At 43.6% G+C, this 22,396-nt stretch overlaps 1 protein-coding gene across 4 annotated transcripts in view; it reads right to left on the reverse strand.

Annotated features, from left to right (window-relative positions):
* Window positions 1-18,149, reverse strand: part of ZBTB44 (zinc finger and BTB domain containing 44) — a 36,005-nt gene extending 17,856 nt beyond the window's left edge. For 2 of the 4 annotated variants that reach the window (XM_048512468.1, XM_048512471.1), the window contains exons 1-2: window positions 17,771-18,149; window positions 1,690-2,750 (exon numbers count right to left, since the gene is read on the reverse strand). In XM_048512468.1, coding sequence (XP_048368425.1) covers window positions 1,690-2,707 — 1,018 coding nt within the window. In that variant the 5' untranslated portion in view covers window positions 2,708-2,750; window positions 17,771-18,149. Of the gene's footprint in view, window positions 1-1,689; window positions 2,751-17,296; window positions 17,412-17,770 lie in introns of all 4 variants that reach the window. The other 2 variants (XM_048512470.1, XM_048512469.1) reach the window with 2 other exon arrangements.
* Window positions 18,150-22,396: the final 4,247 nt, after the last annotated feature.

Here is a 22,396-nt window from a genome sequence, read left to right on the forward strand (position 1 = left end):
TAACAATAGGCATATGTCAACAGAAAAAAAAACCCCAGCAAATCCTTCCTGCTCAATGTTTTTAATTGCTGTTTTTGGTTTGTATGTACTTTGGTTTTAATTGTTGTAATGATTTTGGACAGGGGATCTAATGGTTTTAAAATGTGATTTTATTGTGTACCTTTTAATTTGTTAATTGCCTTGGTGGTCCTTGTGAAAGTAGAAAGGTGAGATATAAATTTTGCAAAATAAACAAATGCAGAATCAACAACCAAATACATATTTGATATCACTGGAAAAAAGATGAGACACTAAATGTATAGCCAAGTTCTTAACAAGTGAGCTATAGGCCAGTAGATCCCAACCTTTTTTTCATTTGCATATCCCTTACCCATTCATTTCCCTAAAACTGTACGCTTATACTAGAAAACCCATTACATAATTTTCTATGTACCCTAGGGCATACACATACCACAGGTTGGGAACCACTGCTCTAGGCGACACTTAAAAAAAAAAAGAACACTCATTTGTGAAGTAACATGGCCATTTTCACCTTAATGCCTGGGGGAAATACAAGGCCACACTCAAATTTGACAATTTAGTATATGTGATGCCGAAGCGAGCATGTTGACAATTTGCTACATCAGCTGCTTGATGTGTCCATGGAGCTCCTGAGTATGCCAGAATTTCCTTATTTGTTTCAGTAGCAAATACAGCTCTGTGCATGAACATATCCCAAAGGGCATGCAGAACTACCACTGAAAATGAGTGACTGGGGAAGTCCCAGGCTTTGCACTTAAGCATTGCTGTTGAGAATGGTGGGCTATAGAGCTCAGTATTATTATTAACTTATGCAGTGCAATTTTCAGGGTACAACATCTGTCCTTGCCTTTATCATTGCTACCCCCTTAATTTCTGATTAAGTGATGCAAAAAACTTTACACTGTTCTGCCCGTGTAATGAGCAAATCACATGTCACTGGCAGTCTGTTCTCTAAACTCCTACTTCCACGTGTTTAAGGGCACGGGGTCAGATTACATCAGTTCAGTGAACCAGCTTTTGGCTGACAAAAATAAATTCTGCTCCCCCCCATTAATTTATACACCCCACTCTCAAATTTCTAGCAGATTAAATATAAGGACTAGCAAGATAATATATTTAATGTGTGGGTGCTTTCTATCTAAAGAAAATTCATAGCCACTTAAGCCTACAAAAACTCTTAATAGGTCAAGCAATTTAATTTGAGCAGAAACGCCACCAATATAGAACGTCAACATATGAGCTATTTGAAGCGTGATGCAGAAATAGCAACAGAAGTACGTCGAGGCATGTGCCACGGGAACACTATTCCTGCTTCCTTAAAGCAATGGTGCAGCTGAAGTAGAATGACTCCACAGCTCAGACATTTCCTCCCCGAAAGGTTCCAGTCTGTTCCCACCCTTTCATAGTGTTAGGCTCACTAAACGAAAAGATTTAAGCTGCTGCAGAATCTCGATGCTGAGTTGTAAAGGGGATTAGCGACTGCCCACTCTCATGACCACAACATTTTTGCTGAAGTAGAATGAATACAATCAGTATCATTAACAAGCAGAGTTTTAAACTGTTTGGAAACACTACACTCAGGTGCCGATAATACTACATGACAAGAGGAAGCCCATGGGGCCTCTAATAAAATCACATCAGAACACATACAAGTGCAAGTGATTCTACCTATAGAAGATGACTGTGGGCTGATCAAAAGGTCTTCCTGAACTTGCTCGCTTCCAGGAACCGTCTGCTGGTCGCTCAGAGAACTTTGGGATGCGCTGACAGGCTGTGACACTTCCTCGTGAACTTCCTCGTCACTCAACCTTTCCACTTTGACACGCACGTCTTCTTCAATCACCAGAGGTGAACTGACCTTTGTGCTCTCACAAGTCACATAATCAGTAATTCTTCTGGATGCTTCCGCTGGGCCAGGCACTTCTAGAGTCCGAGAATTTTCTACTTGCTTCACCTTCTCCGATTGAAGCCTCCGGTCAATTCCAAAAGGGAAAGTCCAAGGAAATGCCAAAGAAGAGTCTACAGGGTGACTTCTAGACTCTGCATAGGAAGCTGAAGGATTCAGAACCTGTGGGGAGTTTGTCTGAGTGCTACATTTAAGCGGACTTCCAGGCGACATGACTATGTAGCTTTTGCGCTTCCGCCGTGACTCTCGGCAGACAGGAATGGCTCTTTCTACCATGCTGCATTCTGAAGAAACTGGAGAAAGGCTGCCATCTCGAGAAGTAAAATTGCAATTTGTATTGTTTTCCTGTCCTGTATCTAGCACTTTTTCCTGCTGGCTACTGGGAGTGTTCCATAAAATGCTTGACTTCATGAACTCAGAACAGGTGCTAGCAACACTGAACATTTGCATATAGCTGGCTGCGGCCAAGACATCAATAATATTTTCGGTGTTAATAGACAATGTTGCTGTGTACGCGTATTCCAGAAGAGGCATGAACCCGGTTACAGTCACATGATGCAAGTCCAGTATGCTTTTGCTGTCTTCTTCCGCTTGCCCGACCAGCTTGGAACGGAAAAAGTCACTGCAGGCCGCCAGCACCACCTTGTGCGCCCTGAAAATCTTGTCTTGGACACGGATGGTGATGTCGCAGAAATGCCCATCGTTACGCAGCATGTTCAGCTTCCCGAGCATCTCCTGGCTGTGTCCAGGGGAATTGTGGGTAAATGTTTTGACACCCATTTTTTTTGCTGTTTGCTAGAATCTACAGTATATCAAAATGGACCTATGGAAGAGAAAAAAAATCCATGATGAAGAAAGTCAGTTTAGCACCAGATGGAATTAACACTAAAATGCTGCAGAGTTCAAATACACAGTTCATACAGCTGCCCTTTAAAGGGAAGTCAAGAAAGGAAAAATGCAGGCCACAGAGTTTATATCACTAACTCCCAAGGAGACAACCAATGTCTTCCAAGAATGTCTACTGTTTTATCTTTTAGCATTCTAACTTGCAAACTGCTTGATGTGTTGACAGAAAGGCAATATGTAAAAACATTACATAACAAACAATGCACATATATTTATGATAGAAAGCATAATCTTCAGTAATTCTTCCACACATGCAGAATAATGTACATTCAATCCACTTTCAATGCACTTTGCAGCTGTGCGGAATAGCAAAATCCACTTGCAAACAATTGTGAAAGTGGATTGAAAATGCATTATTCTGCATGTGTGGAAGAGGTCTCAGTCAGTCAGCTAACAACATTTGTTTGCTCTCACTGACTAGGGGAAATTAGTCTGCTCCCCCACCCTCCAAACCACTGGTGTGCAAAGGCTAAAAACCCTGTGTGCAAACTTGTAGAGGGAAGGAGTCGAGGACCAAGTAAGTATCTCCCCTAGCTCCATGTTGAATGGGTTAGTAAACTGGGCTGGGGAGGAAGGTGAGCTGGACATGGAAAAACAGTGCATCAACACTCATGATATCACTACTCTCATAAAGGTGTGGTAGGCCAAGAACTGTTTCAGTTCATCCACTATCTAGATTGTACTGCGTGTTCTTCAGTGAAAGTAATTTTATGAGTCCAAAAACTGCAATGAAACGTACGCCTGGAATCAGTCTGGCTGAAAGGAACATTCTTTAAAGGTTTAAGCAATCTTTGCACTACCATTCAAGTTATATGACTAAGGAGTCATTTCAGCGGTAGTCTATTTCCCCGTGTCACCTTCTTTCACTGCTCTACTGAAAAACAGCTGATTCCCATCCCATTCTCCTGCCATCATACTGCAAACTACTTCAAGGGAAAATAATGTATCTACTGAAGCACAAAATCAGCTGACCAGAATTTAAGGGCACATCGCTGATCCATTTCATTAGCTAGAAATGATGAAGGAACACCAACAATTTAACAAGGCAGAGCGCTGCTGGATTAAGCTGTAAGGATTTAGCTTTTACCATTCTAAAAGGAAAAAGTAAACATAAAACACAAGCCTTCTTTAGAGTGAAAAACCATGTGGAATCTGTACTACACAGGTAGATGTCTTGCGTGTCTAAGACCTTATCAAAATACTTCTCTTTCCCTATTGTATTTCTCTAAATACAAAACCTGCTTCAGGAACACTTCCCTCTAATTTTCTATTCAGATACTTGTTCACGGAGAAGGCACTTTTTTGAAGCAACAATGTGTTGATTGCCAGTTATTTCACTGCCCTCATCCATTTTGCACAATGTAGCATTTCAGGGAGTCCCCCAAATCTTGGGAGTGCCTTTTCAGTGAATGTGATGATTAAAGCCCTTGGACTGGTGATGGGGAACAGAAAGTTCCCATTATGCGAATGGAACACTGTCCACAGATTTTTTGCATTCACTCTTCAACACAGCATATAGGCACTCTTTCTGAGTCAACTGTCTGGTTCACCAGATAAGCCTCTGCCACTTTGGTGGAGGGGAATCAAACCTGGTTCTCCAGATTAGAATCGACCTGCTCTTAACCATTATACCATGCTGGCATGGGGGCATTCCCAGGCTGAAAGTCTTTTGTAAGCTGACCAAAGTGAGCTCCACCCCAGGGAACACTGGTGCAGCCTCCTGCAGCTCAGGAATGACAGTGTGGAAAAAAACACTTCCTGGTTCCTGCCCGTCGCCAGTCTCTCTCTGCATGTGTGTCAGTTTCTCCAGTCTGGAGCCCCACCCCCTTTGGATCACACAATTAAAGTAAGATTTCTCATGATTACAGAGTGAAGAATGTGTAAAATAAATACATACAATTAGTAAAAGTTGCTGTTTTTGCTTTACTTCGCCCTAACAACCTGTCCTGGATTTTGTACTGCCGAAACTACGGAGTGACCTTGAGGTTATTAAAACTCCATGAGGTCCATGTCACACATGATATAGGTAAAATGTGCATTTTCCCACACACCACTGGAAATCCCTTTGATATATAACCATACAGCACAAGAATTTCAAGCCTGTGGTATATGACTGCTAGGCTACAACCCACAAAACAGTACTAGTACTGCAGAGGGCTGCCATTGTGATGAAGTAACACCTTACTCCACAGGTTAACAAAAGTAACAGTTACAATTATGAAAGAGAAGTGTTTAATGTGCACCCTGCCAATGGTCAACACAACCTTCCAAGCTTTAGAAAGGATACTGAATATATTTTTACGGCTATATTTCAGATCGCCTACCTAGGAAGATGACAGCTGACAATACAAATGGTGAATAGCCAATGGAACAAACATTGTTTTCCAGTAGCACTGGGATTCTGCATGTAATGATTGGATTCATTGGAACATTCCAAATGAACTTGAATTTTCTACCAGATAAAAAGTGTGTGTGTGGGAGAGAGATTTGTGGAGAGTGTTGCTCAGATTACCAGGAATTTCAGGAGAGTTTTTCAGAATCTAAGGAAGGGGGGGGGGGGGGCAAAGTTTTGACTTTTTAGAAGAAGCAAGAGAAAACATTGCTGCAAGAACGAGACCTGGACAGAACCAGGGCCAGAACAGAAAGACAGAAACGTAAATCTAGTAAGCATAAGGTTTATTCTACTTATTGCTTCAAATTCAAACATCACAGAGACACATTTAGAGAATCACATTTCTCTTCATAATTTTTTCCTTTGCTGCATAGTCAGACATTCCTGTAGACACTACAGGTTTTCCCTTTTTTTGTAATAAATTGCCTTACGTTAACATTTTCCATTTCCGGAAACTGGAATCTTATTGCAGTCAATTGGCTTCACTTAAATTTGCCCACGCTACACAACGCACATGAAACATGACCAGGAAAAACCTAGAGGTAAATAGAAATGGCTTAGCTTTCAACAGTTAAACTGATATATCTCCACAAATTCCTTGGGGTGGTGCACGTTGAAAGTTTCTCATGCTTGTTGGGTGTGGGAAGGTGGAACACGATTGGAGTCTAGTAACTTGGAAGCTGGGCCAGCTGGGTAAATTTTATATCTTTTAGGTAAAACAGAGGGGCATGCGGGTCTCATTTTGCCACAGCAGCCACTGTGTTGAACAGCTGGTTCCTTCTTAGGTACTGAACTAACCTTCCTGTTCCACCAGCTAGAAACAGAAAGTCCTACCTGCTACCATAGATGGGGGGGGGGGCGCGACAAGGAAAGATGTGCAGCTGTACAGTTGGGCCACCACCCACTTAGCAACCTGGGAACCATGACCCTCAGATGAATTGGATAACATAAATATACTTAATGACACAGCTGTGATCAGCAGGCCTTTTGCCAATAATTCCTGGTTCTCAGTTCCTGGGGGATTCTTTTGGGAGGAAGACAAGGACTACTATTTTTACAATACTTTGAGAATTACAAAACTCACATATAAAGAAAAATCTAGAGTACATGGATGGTATGTGTGTTCACTGTAACTTGTGCACGAGGCTACTAAGTACCTTTCTAAGGTAATCACAACATCTCCATTGGGTAAAACACCGAAAGTCCACTGCTCTTCAAGAACTTTAGCACAAGATGGACTACTTTTCCAACAGAATGTGACTGAGACAGTTAAGAAGTCACAACAGGTGAGTCAACATTTTAAAGCTGCAAGAATTTAACTGCTTTGCCTCTTACTGCTTTGGCTTTCGATAATACTCACAGGTTTCTAAATATAGAACAACTTTCTCCTTATACTGGAGAAGGCATCTGAGGTCAGTTTTTTAAGACAGTCTTATCTGAAAGACAAAGTTAGGTATGACCTGTTGTCTTTCAGATGTTGTATTACTAGAGATAAGCTTTAATGGCTGCAATTTACTTTCAAGTGATGTAGTTTAACTGAAACCAGTATGGGTTTAAGCAGCCTGTCTGCACAGAATTACAGCTATTCATTCATTCCCAGTGACCCTTAAAAGCATCAGCAATTGTGGTTTCCCATTATCTTTTACTAGAGCTAAGTCTAAATTAGAAAAATATGTACTGTGTCTTCTTTTAAAGGATGCACTGTATCTTATCTTGAAGAGTATGCTAGTGCACTAAGACACTGACATATATTGTGTTCACACTTATTATTCAAAAACTGAGCAATTCTTTGGTTTGATCAATTTCAAAGAGATAGGCTGAACTCAGATGTTACAGTAGAGATGGAAAGTTTCTGGAAACTTGCAGGCCGGTGCAACTGGGGGTGTTCCTGGAAGTGGGTCCCTACCGGGCTTTCACCCCAAGAATACTGGAGATGGAGAGGGTGGCATAATTCTGTCTTCCCCTACAGAGGGATTCAGGTGGCCGGGGAGGCTTTTTGTTTCTTCTGCCTCCCTGTGTCTCCTGAAAGCCCTCTGGAGGTGGCAGGCTGGTGTGGGAGCAGTGCTGTCCCTGGCTGCCTCTGAGATGTGATGGCACTTTATGTATCAGGGATTAACCGGCTGCATTTGAAATGTCTCATTTTCTCAACTGACAAAAACTAAGGGAAGAGAGTGTTGAGAGAACTGTAACCGGTCCAAGGTCACCCAGCAGGCACCATGAGGAAGAGGGGAAAAACAAAGCTAGTAGTCTAGATTAGACTTTGTCACTCTTAATCACTACGCCATGATAACTCTGAGGCCGCTTCCGCACGGCCACGCTGGGGGTTGGGTCGGCGTACATGACACCAACCCAACCCCCCTGGGACCAGCTTCGTACCTGAGCGGTCCTGGGGGGAACGACACCAGGAAGACAGCAATCAGCTGAGCTGGAGTGCCATTAAGCCGGCGATATCGGCCCGTATCTTCCCTGTGACCGTCCGGCACGTCGCTGAGGCCAGGGGACACGCCCCCTGCCCTGCGTGACTGCTCCGGAGTCGCAGGGCAGGGGGGGTGAGTCCCCAGGCCTCGGCGACGCGCTGGACGGTCACAAGGAAGGTAAGTCGATCGGGAAAGGGGGGAGGGATGGCGCCTTCCAGCCGCTGCCGTTCGCATGGCAGCAGCTGGAAGCCGCCGTTTTCAAAAAACCTTGCTCAGGGAGCGAGGTGGGAAAATGGCGGGCTAATTGGCGCGACCGGCCATGGGGCGGAGGCGAGGGCGGCTTCGGCATGCTAAGGCCTCTATGCGAACAGGCTCCCCCAGGGGATTTGCGCAAGCGTTTTTGCCGCCCCTAGGGCGCTGTATACAGTCCATGCGGAAAGGGCCTCAGTCTCTGATATCTCCAGTTAAAAGCAATCGCAGCCTGCGACCCTGGAGAACCGCTGCCAGTGTGAGCAGATCATTCTGACTCTGATGGATCAATTTAGAATACGGAGGCTTCATCTGTTCATATGACACAAATCCTTGTACGTATGCATAGGATTGAGATGCTGGCCCCCATATATATTTACCTCATATCCTGGTCCATCTCAGTTGGCATATAGCCTTGGAAATGTTAGCATAAATTAAGTTCAGCTCTCTAATCAGGAGATTATCCCGCCCCCCCAATTTCTAATCTTTTTGCAGACTTGAAAACTGGAAATCTGATCAGGGGAAAAAAGCTTCTCAACTCTTGTTTGTGTTAGTTTCCCCTTCATGTGTGTTTATCAAACTTTCATCAACATTTGTAGCACCTCTCCACAATCAAGTTTTTTGCAGGTTACTTGTTTACTAGTCGAAGTGCCGAAGCAATACAGCAATCAGTACTTGTGAAATCTTAGTAAAAGATCTACAGCAGCATGAGTTGGCTATGTAAACTGCAGCTTCAAAAACTTAATTCAGCAAATGAAATTTTTTTTGTAAGAAGATCCCCTTCTCAAATTTCCTCTCAAGCTTTCACTTTAGGCCTCTTTTCTCCAAAACTTAAAAGCTTTACAGATCTACTTATCTTTCTGTTGCACTCAAAAAAATTTCAAACTATGTACTTACTCACTAATCCACCTATTAAGCTTACATAAGTTCCTTCTTTGGAAGGAAGTGACTTCCAGGAATCTTGCTCAAGTTTAAACAAGACCTACAGTTAGAACTGTCATCACCTTTTCTACACTGAATCATCTTTGAGCAATCATATGAACAAAAGTATTTATATTAAGATCGCTTTTGTAACTTCCTCAATAACAAGCATTTCTGTTGCAAGATCAGCACAGACATGCCAGTACACACAAAGCTTTTCTTAGAAACATTGTTGAGTGCAGATCTGTAACTCCTATCCTTAAAAAGGGAGGGGGGAGGAAGAGATTGTGTTCTGTGTGGTCTTCAAAAGGTGCTCTGAAGTCCTTCTATTTACCTTTCCTTTGCCCTGAAGCGGAGTCAAGCAAAAAAGTGTGAAGAAGACTCTCATTAACAATTTGCATTTGCAGCAGATGAGAAATTAGATTGGAAGGGCTATGCAAGACTGCTTACAGTTACTTGGGAAAATTACTAATGTCCAGGGTCCTGAGCCTCATACTGGCAGCAAAAACAAGCCCTAACACTGTGCAAGTAAACTTTGGTTAAAATGAAAAAAGATGGGAAATATGGTTGGTCACTTGCACAGCGCTGACAATTTTATTTATTATCAATTGGTGCATTTATATACCATCTTCCGGCCATTGTGTACAAAGTGGCTGAACACAATGTTGTATATATTACAGATAAGATGGTACATGAAACGAGAAAGGGAAAAGAAGCCAAGCAAATTCTGGTACAAACTCTTTCTTATTCAGTAAGGAGATGCAAATAGTGGAGGGGGTACCCTGTATCAGTTGGATTTTGCAAAGAGAAAATTCAACAAAAAGCTCCCATGAAACTTGAATTTTCTTTAATCTGTTGACACCAAGCCAGTCATCTTCATCCCGACCAGTTTACTCTTAATTTTCTAAACCCAGAAGAACTAACCGATAAAGTATGCATTTTACAATTTAAGATTTAATAACAAAAAAGGGGGCTGAATTTATGTGAATCATTAGGCAGATTGCATTCTAGGTAAGTAAAGTTTATGGACTTTGTAAGGCTGCCATAAGCATTTAATCATTGGTGAGACAGTTAAAATAGTCTGCATAAATTACCGAAATAAAGCTTCCCAAATAAAATCCTGCTTCTTCACTCCTAACTCTAATATTTCAGTTACAGGATCCAAACTGGGCAATAATTTTTGAAGGCTGGCTTTTGGAATTTGGCAACCTTGAACTGTGCAGCGTTAGTTTCTTGCCTGACCATGTCCTTTTTCAAATGTGCTCTTTGCCTGTGTCTCATTTTTATCATGCTCATATTTTGTCCCTCATACCCTGGCATCTAGGCAACTGCAGTTTGGTATAATGACGATATTCAGCAAACTACGATCACCACAATTTGCCCCTGAGCCAGAATTAGAAATTGCAGGTTTGTGAACAGGGTTGGCAACTCTGGTTTGGAGGCAAATGACCGTCTGCAGTAACTGTGGCTTGCCTGATTCAAGCATCAAGGCAAACTGTAATTACCAAGAATTAATAGATAAGAGAGGGAATCTGGACACGGTTAAGTGGAGGAAGGAGCAGGCAAGCATGACAGGTTTTTGCCCCGGTGGCCGCAAAGAAGCCTTAAGATAATGGAGGAACTGCCAAACTATTTGAAACCAGACTTCATCGGGTTAATGTGATTTGAGGGCATCGCTCTTAAGAATTCTCAATGTGAAGATAACAGGATTATTACAATAAGACGCTTGGTCTGCACCAACTGCAACTGCTGATGGCAAAACACACTGACATTTCTAATTTAGATCAGTATCTGAAATAAACGAATTAGCTATTTAAAAAATGAGCAAGTTGCCTGACTCGAGTAGTCCTGTTCCAGATTCATTAAATGAACTCCTACTTCCATGTAATTGTATATAGAAAAAATGCTGGTGACTTCCATTAGGATAGTTGTGGGGCCCAAAGAAAGCCTTGTGTAGAATCATAGAGTTGGAAGGGACCATACAGGCCATCTAGCCCAACCCCTTGATCAATGCAATTAGGCTAGAGCATCCCAGACAAGAGTTTGTTCAGCCACTGCTTAAAGACTGCCAGTGAGAGTGAGCTTACCACCTCTCCAGGCAACTGATTCCACAGTTGCACAGCTTTTACTGTTAAAAAAAAATCCTTAACATTCTGCCCTGCAAAACTGCAAGACATTTTGCCCTGCAAAACTGCAAGATGTTCTGTTTGGTACGGCTGCTTCTACAGGCCCTTCCCTTCTCACATGCTTACCCACTGGTTGTGCTAATTCTGGGAGGTACCAAGTTCTGTTGCATAGAAAAGAGGTAGGAATATCTTGAACAACCTGTTCAATCTGCATGAAAGCAAGTGCTTTTTTTCCTTATCAACTGTTCAATCCCAAGTCTTGGAGCACTAAGTACTTAGCTTTGATGAACTTCATCAGAAATTACTTTTCAGCTTCCAGGCAGCACACTAATTGCAGTCAGCACTTAGTGCTGGTCTAAGTAGGCAACTATTTAATAGGATGCACTAATGTACAGAAGCCATTACGTATCTCTTCTATGTTCTGATTAAGGATTGTTAGAATTTTGATGGTAAAGGAATTAAAAGCATTTCTGCTACTGAACTATGCGAAGGTCAGGACCCACCAGAACACTGGAGCTCAAAGAGGATCTTGATGAGTATCTTTGGCCGCAGCCTCACTATGCCAGTCAAGGAACTGGTTTTGAAACTTGTCTCAAGTTATGATAAATTTCACTGAGGTGGCACAAGTTTCTTGCATCAGAGCAAGCAGCACTTTAGATCTTGGCCCAAGTGCCCAGAACTGATAGCTGTTGGGTAGAACAGGGCTTCTGCATGATATGGAATGTAAGAGTACAAGGTGTGTACAGCACAAATTATAAAAATTCAAAGAAAAATACAAAACATGGTTTGTGTATCATATTTATAATGAAAGGACTTCAGCCTTAAGCAAGTCGTATCTCTTCTCCATAGCTCTGTCTTTCAAAAAAAAAGGGGGGGGGAGGGTTGAATATAGAGTTATGATAACTAATCAAAGGATTATGAAAATAAAACTTTACGTGTGGACTGATTTTAAACAAAATTATTTTTTAAATCAAATCCAATGTAAAATTAAACTTTAAAACAAAAAACCACAATCACATATTTTTAAAAATCCCACTGATTTCTATCTACCTAAGTAAAAAGCAATGAAATAAGTTGCCCCTTGCTTGGGGCAAGAAGCCACTGTCCCTAACCCAGCACCCAAGTAATAACCTTCCATCAACTGGACTCCTGAAGCCACTATAATGCTGCACAATCTTTTCCCACAATAATAGTACAGTAACTGTGTATCCCTCTTTGATGAGAAGGCTGGGAATAAGAAGCTATCCATACAGTTCTTTGCTGAGTGTGTTTGTACAGAGGAGCATCAGAACTGGGAAGAAAAATGGGGTGTGGATTTATACAGCTTCCCATTTACCCCAAACTCTGAAAATACTGGTAGGTTTGAAACACTTCTCTTTATCAATGTTGTGGCTAATACATAAATTATTTCCTTGTACAGATATAATCTCTAGCAGGTCTCCGAGGTCTATGAAATGCTGTGGTTTGCAGTTGACAGTTACTACCTCTAACAAAACAAAGCCGGCCAACACTGTAACTTTGCCAGCCTGGAAGGTTTCCTTTTGTAGCTGACCGTAAAGAGAATAAAGAAGGGCTTCAGTATATAAAGTCAAAAACTTTACTAGAATGCCACCACTTTTCTACAGTGCAGAGTAAGGGAGATCACTAATGGAAGCAGGCAGAAGGTCAGAAAATAAATATATTGGTTGTTATCCACTTGGTGCATTATACACTGTGTCTACTGACCAAGGGTTGAAGTGGAACCAAAATGGAGCCCCCGTTTCTAACCTAATGTCAGCAATGCCCACAATATTCAGCTGTATTTGTAATTATCTCCTGCTGCACAATTTCTCAGTTCACCTCTGCTATATCCTGAGACAACTAATCAAGTAAACAAGAATGTCTGAAAAATGAGTTTGCTCAAATGAAGTTCAGAATTGACTTCACACAGCTAGCGATGGACATGCGATGGCAGAGAGAGCAATGTGGAAATACTCCGGCCTGTTTTACAGATATAAATGAACCCCCCTTCCCCCAATCCTGTTCCTCAGTTCCCTCTCTCCAAAGAACAAGCTTTCAGGGGGCATTTCAGGTTGCTGGAGGAGGTGAAAGCTCAGAAAGTCAAGCTCTGCAGGAGTTCTTTGCACCTTTGCAAACGCTGTCCTGGTTGCAAAACAAGGACTTATAACTCAGCATAAACCTTGCTCGACAATACTGTGAAATCATCTGTATGCCTGATGATACAAACTGCACCTATTGTACACTGATAGTACTAAAGCTGTATCCCATCAGGCTAACCTGACTGGCATGCTTCAAGCTTAATGAGGCTGTTATTCCTTGCACTGCCGAACCTTCCAGGTCCTAGATGTCTGCAGTGATATTAATAGTTCATGGCTGCTGTCTTATTGCAAAATCTGAACATAAAACGTCTAGCCTGAAGTAGTTGATATACCCCCGTTTTCTTCCTGTAGGTTAACAGAACTGTCTTTTACCAACATGGACTCAATATTGTCGGTTGAAAAGATGATCTTGAAACAGTGATAGTATGATTCCCGTGATATCATACTATCATCCCGATAGTATGATTCCCGATAGTATGATTCCCGTGATGTGAAGCACTACATCACGCATCTTACTCAGGCAAGGTATCAACTGACTGATTTAAACAGAGCTTAAATTAAATCTCAATAATAAATGGGAAGTTGATTTAAATCCACAATTTAATCTTTCCTTTTCTTGATGATTTAAATCACCAAGGAAAAGATTAAAATTGTGGATTTAAATCAATTTTCCATTTGTTATTGAGATACTTCCCAAACACAAGTGCATGATAATTAGATATTATAACCATAAAACACATTGATTTATAACTGTGTACAGTTTTTAGACAATCTTAAGAGGGGACCCTGTACAGTCGTCCCTCCTACATCACAACTTTCCACGTTGCAGTTTTGACTGATCATGCGTGGAAAGACCCAATGGGATATTTGGAGTGGGGGGGGGACGGGGACAAAGGAGGTACAGGTGCTGAGACCCACTTTCAGGCATTACGTGGGGGGGCAAATTAGCCAGCCCCCTGCCCTCCCCCAGCCAAAGCTGCTAACCTAACTGCCTGACCTCCCTTGCATGCCACCCATCCCTCCCCTCCCCCTCCCTCTGATAGGGTGGGTGGGCCAGGTCCAGATGCTGGGCCCCCTCCCGCCCGCCCCTTGAATAAAAGCAGAGAATCGGGACTGGGGAAGGAAGGGGGGAGAACTGGGCAGGTAGTAGGACTGCAGCGGAGCATCCCACTGTAAATAAGGTCCAGAAGTATCTGTGGGTTACTTCAGCATGGGATTCTTTCTTTCTGTATAGCCTAGAAAATAGCTCCTACTTTGGACAACCAGGTCACCATGCCACAGTAACCTCAAGACAAGACAACTATAATACACACTACTTGGGTTTCCCCTCAAAGTCAATTCAGAGGCTCCAAGTGGTGCAGAATGCCACAGATCGGCTATTACTGGGAGCCAGACGGAGCATGCCTATTACTCCCCTTCTGCAGTCTCTCCAACTGTTGCCTATCAGTTACTGGGCTCAACTTAAGGTACTTGGTATCACATACAAAAATCATTCATGGCCTTGGTCCCTCATACCTATGGGACTGCCTCTCCCCCTATTCTTCACAGCATCTTTGCTCACCTGAGCAAGGCTTCTGTGGGAGCAACCCTGCAACTGGGCAAAATCAACAGATGCCTGTATACATGCCTTCTATGCAAACTATGCAAAACCAATTTAAGAGGGTTTTTTGCACAGGAAAGAGGGCTGGGCTGTAACAAGAGGGTTCAGAAAGAACTCTGGGGCCAGGGATCAGAGACTATATGTTGTTATAAAGTAGGTTTCTACTCTATGTCATATTAATACTAGTTGTTGTGGGTTTTCTGGGCTGCGGGTCTGTGGTCTGGTTATTTTTGCTCCTGATACCAGTCATAGATATGGGTGAAAAGCTAGGAGCAAAAACTACCAGAGCACAGCCACACAGGCCAGGAAACCCACAACAGCCAATTGATTCCAGCTGTGAAAGCCTTTGATGATACATTGTCATGTTAATATGCTATTTCTGATCTCTGGTTGGATCTAAGTCAAGTCAAATCTATTGGATACACCATTCTATTGAATGTAACTTACAATGCAAAAATTCAATTGGTACCAATGTATTCTGTCTTTCTGCATGACAGCCTGTTTGTATTGTATCAAATGTATTGGTACAATGTACCAATGTATTCAGTGTAATGTGCCTTGAGTTCCCACAAGAAAGGTGGACTATAAATAAATAGATGTCTATAACATCTAAGCCTTCAATCCAGACAGAGTTAGGCTTCAACAGCCTGTTGTAGAATAAATGTAATTAATTTTAATGTACCAATGTATTCAGTGTAATGTGCCTTGAGTTCCCACAAGAAAGGTGGACTATAAATAAATAGATGTCTATAACATCTAAGCCTTCAATCCAGACAGAGTTAGGCTTCAACAGCCTGTTGTATTGTACCAAATGTATTGGTACAATGTACCAATGTATTCAGTGTAATGTGCCTTGAGTTCCCACAAGAAAGGTGGACTATAAATAAATAGATGTCTATAATATCTAAGCCTTCAATCCAGACAGAGTTAGGCTTGCTTAAGCACATTAATTTCAGCAGGCTGAAGAATGTCTGTCTCTGTACAAGATAGTGAATGTAATTTATCATTCTCCTTTTCTTACAACTGAAGCACTACAAGGAAGATATTTCTTTTTTCTACATATATATGAAGAATTCAAACTGAGACAGAACCTTGTGCAAGATTATTCAGTGATTTGGGATTTGATTTCAAGTTATTTACATACATGTAACATCACCTGGCCTAAGCCAGTTTACTTAGCTTTACGTAAGCTACAACAAATACAACTAAATACCTTACCAAACAAAACTGGCTGGAGAAACTCATTTTCTGCAGTGATGTGTCCCCCACCCTTATAAGGAGAGAGAACAATTTCAGTAGCCTAAAGGAACCTAAGGCTGTATTGCAGAAAATAAATTTAACCAAGGAATGGAGAATGGAGCTTTGGAAAGTGTAAGAATATAGATGGTGTGGAACAAAGACTGCTGAGAAGTCGTAAGAGGTAAGGAAACTGATACAGGAAGTGACAACGGTGGTGAAATGTCCATCAGTGCTGGCAGGAGGCACCTTCCCTGAATTTTCAGCTTGCTTGCTTGTAATAAAAATGTGGGGCGCCAATATTCAACTCAGTTACTGAACAAGCAGTCAGCCTTCTCTTGGCTTCTAACATTCTTAACAAGAAAGGCAAAGGCATTAAGATGAGTGGTACTTAAAATATTTTTCAATAAACTGATCAATAACTGCATCAGCTAAATATCAAAGTGGGTTAAAAATAACCTATTGTATTTAGATTTCTGCTCTCTCATATTAACGCTGTCTCCTTCCACCCTGCCCCCTCCACCCTGCCCGTGTATCCTTTGCCCTATCAATAGCATCAAATGCCGGGCTAAGACTCTGTCAAACACTGTAGCACATCAAAGCACAATGGATATGCCTGAAGGTAAAAGAAATGGGGATGCAGGTACATAGGTTTTAAGAAGAGACATACAAAAGAATGAGATGCCAAGGAAGGGAGGCAAAAGCTTTTAAATTGCAAGAGGTGAGGGCAGAGAACTGTGGATCAGTGACAGTAATCCTCATCACAGCATAAAGACAAATAATCAAGTGAACAGTCATTTAACAGAGACAATGCCAGGGGGATGGACTTGATGCCAGGTTAATTACAGAAACAGTGAGCAGACACTGCAGCAAGACAAAAGACAGGTGCTCCCTTAGGTAGAACTGTAGCGGAGATGAGTATAGTGAATTCATGCAAAAGAGACAGAAGAGTAACTGGGAGCACAGGAGAGTAGAGTGACAGAAAGAATAAAAGACAAGCTTGATGGCTAGTACTATAAAACAGGGTAAGGTGCACAAATGCCAGAAAGCAAGACAAACTACAGGAAGCTGGAAGCCATGTAAAGAGACAAATGGAGAGGTGCCAGGGCACAGGGAGAAATGGGGGATTGGAATTTGATGATGGTCTCTGTGGGGCTGGAACAAGAAACAGGCTGTCATGCAGAAAGAAAGGGAAAGCCATAAGGAACAGAGAATCAATGTTAATTTGGGGGAGGGGGGAATAGTTGAAGAATGAAAATGTATTTTTCTTATCAGTGTTTAATGGCATCTGGAGATACAGCATATCTGATGTTTAAAAATAAGCCCCGAGGAAGAGGGGCAGAGCAAAAGAACACCAGGAAGGAAAGCACACGGTTAAAGCTGCGTACGCCTGCCCGTGGCTACGCAACGGAGATAAACATACCTACATTTGTTTATTTCCTCCCTGATCCTTCCCATTATTGCACGCGGCGTCTATTAAGATTTGCAAACTGCAAATCTGACCGGGGCCCTCACTTGTTTCCTTGTGCAGCACCGAGCTGAATTTCAAGCACATCACAGGCTTCATAAACAAACAACCCTAAGGCAGCCCTGGGCAAGGGGCAGGAGGGCAGACAGATGCCAGGGGATGGGGACAAGGAGCAAGAAGGATGGGGAGAGAGATGCAGCTGGGCACGGCCGTGGAGAGGATCAAGGCAGCCGATGCAGAGGATTCAGGGAGGGAAAATGATTGCGGGGGGGGGGGGCGCTATGGATGCAATGCTAAGGGGGGAGAGGGTGGGATCTTCAGAAAAGGGGAGGGGCAGGTGCCAGGAGGAGGCGGGGCTTGCCTGTGTGGCTCCGTCTACCCGCCCCGTTTTAAACCCCAACCCTCCCGCCACCCCTTGTTCCCCGTTACCTGCTTCAGGTGGGGCCCTCCCCTTTTCCGGGGCCCGGTAAGGCGTGTGTGTGTGTATATCTACGGGGGAGGCCGAGCCTTTTCCTTGTCCCCCCACCGCCTCCGCCACAGCCCCCCTATCTCGGCCCGCGTTTGGGGCCCTGCTGGGCCATGGCGGCCGCCGTCGCCACCACCACAGCCGTCGCCTCTTCTGGGGCGAAAGAGAAGGGGAGGGGGGTAAAGGAGGAGAGAAGGTGGCAGAGGCCCGCGCGCCCGTGCGCAGGCGCTCTGAGGAGAAAGCGAGGGGGGAAAGGGAGGCGGCGCGGGGCCACTCGCGCGCTGACTGGCTGGCTGGCGCGCGGGGCCCAGGCGCTCCCCCCTCCTCTGTCACTCCAGCCAGCCCAGCCTAGCCGGGCACTTTGTTTGTGTCCCACAATGCAACGCGGCCGTGGCGGCGACGGCGGCTAGGAGGGGGGAATTCGGAGTGAGAAAGAAGTAGGCGGGGCCGCTCTCAGGGCAGGTGGGCGGACATAAAGAGAAGGGAGGGAGAGAGTGAGCGGCTGGCCGGCGCATGCGCATTCGGCGTTTTTGGCCGACGCGCGGAGCCGCTGAGGCTGAGTTGACCGTTGAACTGCCGTTGAGAGTTTTCAAGCTGTGTGGCCGCGGAGGGCGAAGGGCGAGGAACGAAAACTACAAGACCGTGACCGCGCAGCCCAGAAAACTCACAACAGCCAGTTGATTCCGGCCGTGAAGCCTTGAACAGTACGTTCACTGATGGGTGTCAGTTTCACGGATTTTTCCTCTCACGTTGACACACGCGGAGGCGAGATAAAAGTCACACTAGCTGCCTTTATTGGAATTTAAAGTGTTAAAACCGAATGGGACCAGGACAGAGTGACATTAAACAAATAAAGTAAAATTGGATAGGAACAGTCCAAAAACCAGTAATTGGGGGAGCAGCTGTCAAGAAGCCCTGAGATCCCAACCAGAACAACTGAGCAGTGTCCCCGCCCCCCCCCGCCCCCCCGCGCAAAAAGAATTGGTTGGTTTGATGGAATAAACTGTATGTGATCTGCACAAAACGAAGCTTGGGGCAAGAATTGATTTTGCCCTTCCTCGCAAGGGGCCCTCCCAGGTGAACTTGTGCAGAGTGCCTTTCCCTTACCAACCAGGCCCCTCTCCCCAGTGCTCCCCAGTGCTCTGGGTATGGCTTCCATCCAGACCCCCACCTCTTTGATGCTTGGCCCCAGAAGCTCTCTCAGTACCCTGACCCATGGGGGCATCTTGGCGCTTGGAAAAGCCACCCCACCACCATAGCTCCCGGCACCACCAGCTGGCCCAATGGGCGCTCCTCTCCCACATGGGGCCGGCCAGTAGTGGATCTGGGGGTGGGGCAGTCGGGTAAGATAACCCAGGTGCCACATTAAGGTGTCATGTGGGAGCGCGACATTGGGCCTGTACATCCTGCTGATCCCGCCAAAAAGCTGGGCTCGGTCAAGTGGCCGCACATGGATTACCCAGCACCCAAACTTGCCTGCCCACTCACTTTTTGCTTCGCTTGCCACCACTGCCATGACCCAGCAGCTCTGGGATTTTAAAGATATGGTGGTTTTTAAAAAATGTGTGGAATCAGGATTCATATACACTTAAAACAACAACAGTGGGAATAAATACCCATTTATATTTATTTATATCTTACATTTCTACCCTGCCAATCTTCCAAGGGGACTCGAGGCTGCTTACATATGAGCATATAATAAAGCAATACAATAATATAACAGTATAAAATATATAAACATTAAAACCAATTTCCAACAAGATGGCATAAAACCTACGTAGAAACCCTAAGACATTGAATTGTGTTGGACTTCCTCCAGAGCCAATGCATATCTCAGGACCGCCAGTGAGTGTTAAAAAAAGAGAGCAATTCCACCCCCACCCCCCAACTTTCGACTTCTGGTGTGTCAGTACCAGGCTGATCTCTTTGGTGCCAGAAAATGCTGGAGGCAGATCTCAGAAAGAAGAAATTCATTATGAATTTTGGGGTGGGGGGTAGGGGAAAGTATCTAGCAAGTGGGCAAACCATAAACAGGCTGTTATGGGTTTTCCAGGCTGCGTGGCTGTGGTTCAGTAGGTTTTTCTCCTAACATTTAACCAGTATCTATGACTGGCATCTTCACAGGCATGTCACACTAAGATTTCTTAGTGTTTCTCTCAGTGGGACAGGGTGGAGTGATTGTGTGGCGGTGTAGGTTTTGTCCACTTCACAGGTGGGGGCCAGGCTTTAGATGAATTTGCAAGTGTCTGAGTGTTCATTTGCAGTTGAATTTCTTGTGTGTCTGGATGGAGTTTATTTGCAGTTGAATTTGCATGGCTTCAGGTACAGTTCATTTGCCTGTTGAACTTGCATAACTCCGGGTGGAGTTCATTTGCAGTTGCATTTCTGTGTCATCAAATAAGATTCTATGTCCAGCTTGGCTTAGAACAAGTTCAGCTACTGCTGATTTTTCCTAGCGTTTCACCTGCATTTATGGGTGCCATTTTCAGAGACATGTCACAGTGTGATGTGCTTCTCTTCATAGCTCTGGCCCCTTCTGCACACACAAAATAATGCGTTTTCAAACCGCTTTCACAACTGTTTGCAAGTGGATTTTGCCATTCCGCACAGCTTCAAAGAGCACTGAAAGCAGTTTCAAAGTGCATTATTCTGCACGTGCGGAATGAGCCACAGTGTGGAGTGTTTTGTCCACCTCTGAGGTGGGATGGGGATGAAGTGCATTTGGGTATTTGTTTTGTCTACCTCTGAGGTGGGATGGGGATGAGGTGCATTTGCATATGTCCATGTGGAATTCATTTGCAGTTGCATTTGCAACTGCATTTGCGACGGCATTAGCATGTGACATGTCTCAACGTAAATAAATAGATTAGTTGATTTCTGTTCCTGCTTCTCTTGGCTGATGAAAGCACTCAAGGTGGTTCACCCTTCCAATGTACAAGTTCCATTTGATAATATCAGAAAGCCATTTGTGTTTGTATAAATGTGTGTGTGACATGCTTTTGACTTCATGGCGATCCTATGAATTAAGGACCTCCAAAATGCCCTATCAGAGGTGTTCCACCAGGCGTGCGATTAAGGCAGCTATGGTTACTACCATCTACCCTACCTCCTTCTTTTTCAGTCATGTTTATCCCCTCTGGGATGTATTTGTGGGAACTGTGTGCATTTGTTATTTGTTGTTACTGTTACTTGGTTTTAATTATGGAATTAGTTTTAAATTGATTATTTATTGTAATGAATTTAAATTGCTGTGAGCTGCCCTGAATCCATGAGGGGAATGGTGGGGTAGGAAATCTTAACAATCATCATCATCATCATCATCATCATCATCATCATCATCATCATCATCATCATCATCATCATCATCATCATCATCATCATCATCATCATCATCATCATCATCATCATCATCATCATCATCAACAGTCTTGCTCAGGACTTGCAAATTGTGGCTTCCTTTATAGAGTTTGTCCATCCATGTTGGGCCTTCCTCTTTTCCTGCTGCCTTCAACTTTTCCTAACATTATTGTCTTCTCATAATGTGACCAAAATACGATAGCCTCAGTTTAGTCATTTTAGCTTCTAGGCTTGATTTGATCTAAACTCCACTTCTATGGCTTTTTGGCAGTCCACATCATCCATAAAACTCTTCCAAGACCACATTTCAAAGGAGTCTACTTTCTTCCTGTCAGCTTTCCTCATTATCCAATTTTTAAACCCATACACAGTGATGGGTGATACAGTGCCATAAATTATCTTGATCTTGATCACCAGTGACACATCCTTATTCTTAAAAATCTTTTCCAGATCTTTCATGGCTGCTCTTTCCACTCTCAACCTCCTTCTGATTCCTTGGTTTACAATCTCCTTTTTGGTTGATAGTAGAACCAAGGAATAGAAAACCTTTAACAATTTTAATTTCTTCATCCTTCAAGTTGTGTGATTCTCTAGTAGTCGTTATTTTTCTAATGTCATCTGCATGTCTCAAAGATGCAAACAGCTGCTTTGTTGTTTTAAAAACAATAACAGCACTGCATAGTGGAATGATATAGACAACTAGACTGATCCTTGGGCCTTTTTGGTTATACGTGCTTATTGTAGATAATGGAAAACCAGCTTGGTGGTGGCTTGTATATCCCTGCATTGGACCTTATGCTAGTCTAAATTGCTGGTTTCTAAACAGAAGCCTTAAGTCACCACACTCAGTATGCTAGAAGCTTCTAACGTACCATGACAAATAAATAAAAAGGAATAAACCAAAGTAGACTTGTGCTGTGATGGCAGCTGATCCCAAAATAACACTTTAAAAATCTGCTCAGCAAGTCAGAAGGTGCCCCCACCCATTTTCTAAAAGCTCTTGTCAGGCATGAGGAAAGGTGTCAAAGGGCCTTTCCCCACTTTTGTCCTTCCCCTCTATGCCGCTGACGTTGCTCAGCGCCAGCTAGGCATCCCAGGGCGCTGCTACTCTGCCAAGTCTCCCTACGACTCCCGCCAGCGCACTTCGCGGGGCCACCGTGCGTTTATTGATGCTGGGATGCTGCGCGCTGAGGGGCACGACAGCAGCAGCTTCGGGGCGGCTGCGTTGTCGC

This window comes from Sphaerodactylus townsendi, linkage group LG12 (genome assembly GCF_021028975.2).
Source record: "Sphaerodactylus townsendi isolate TG3544 linkage group LG12, MPM_Stown_v2.3, whole genome shotgun sequence".
In the NCBI taxonomy this organism is placed as follows: domain Eukaryota; kingdom Metazoa; phylum Chordata; class Lepidosauria; order Squamata; family Sphaerodactylidae; genus Sphaerodactylus; species Sphaerodactylus townsendi.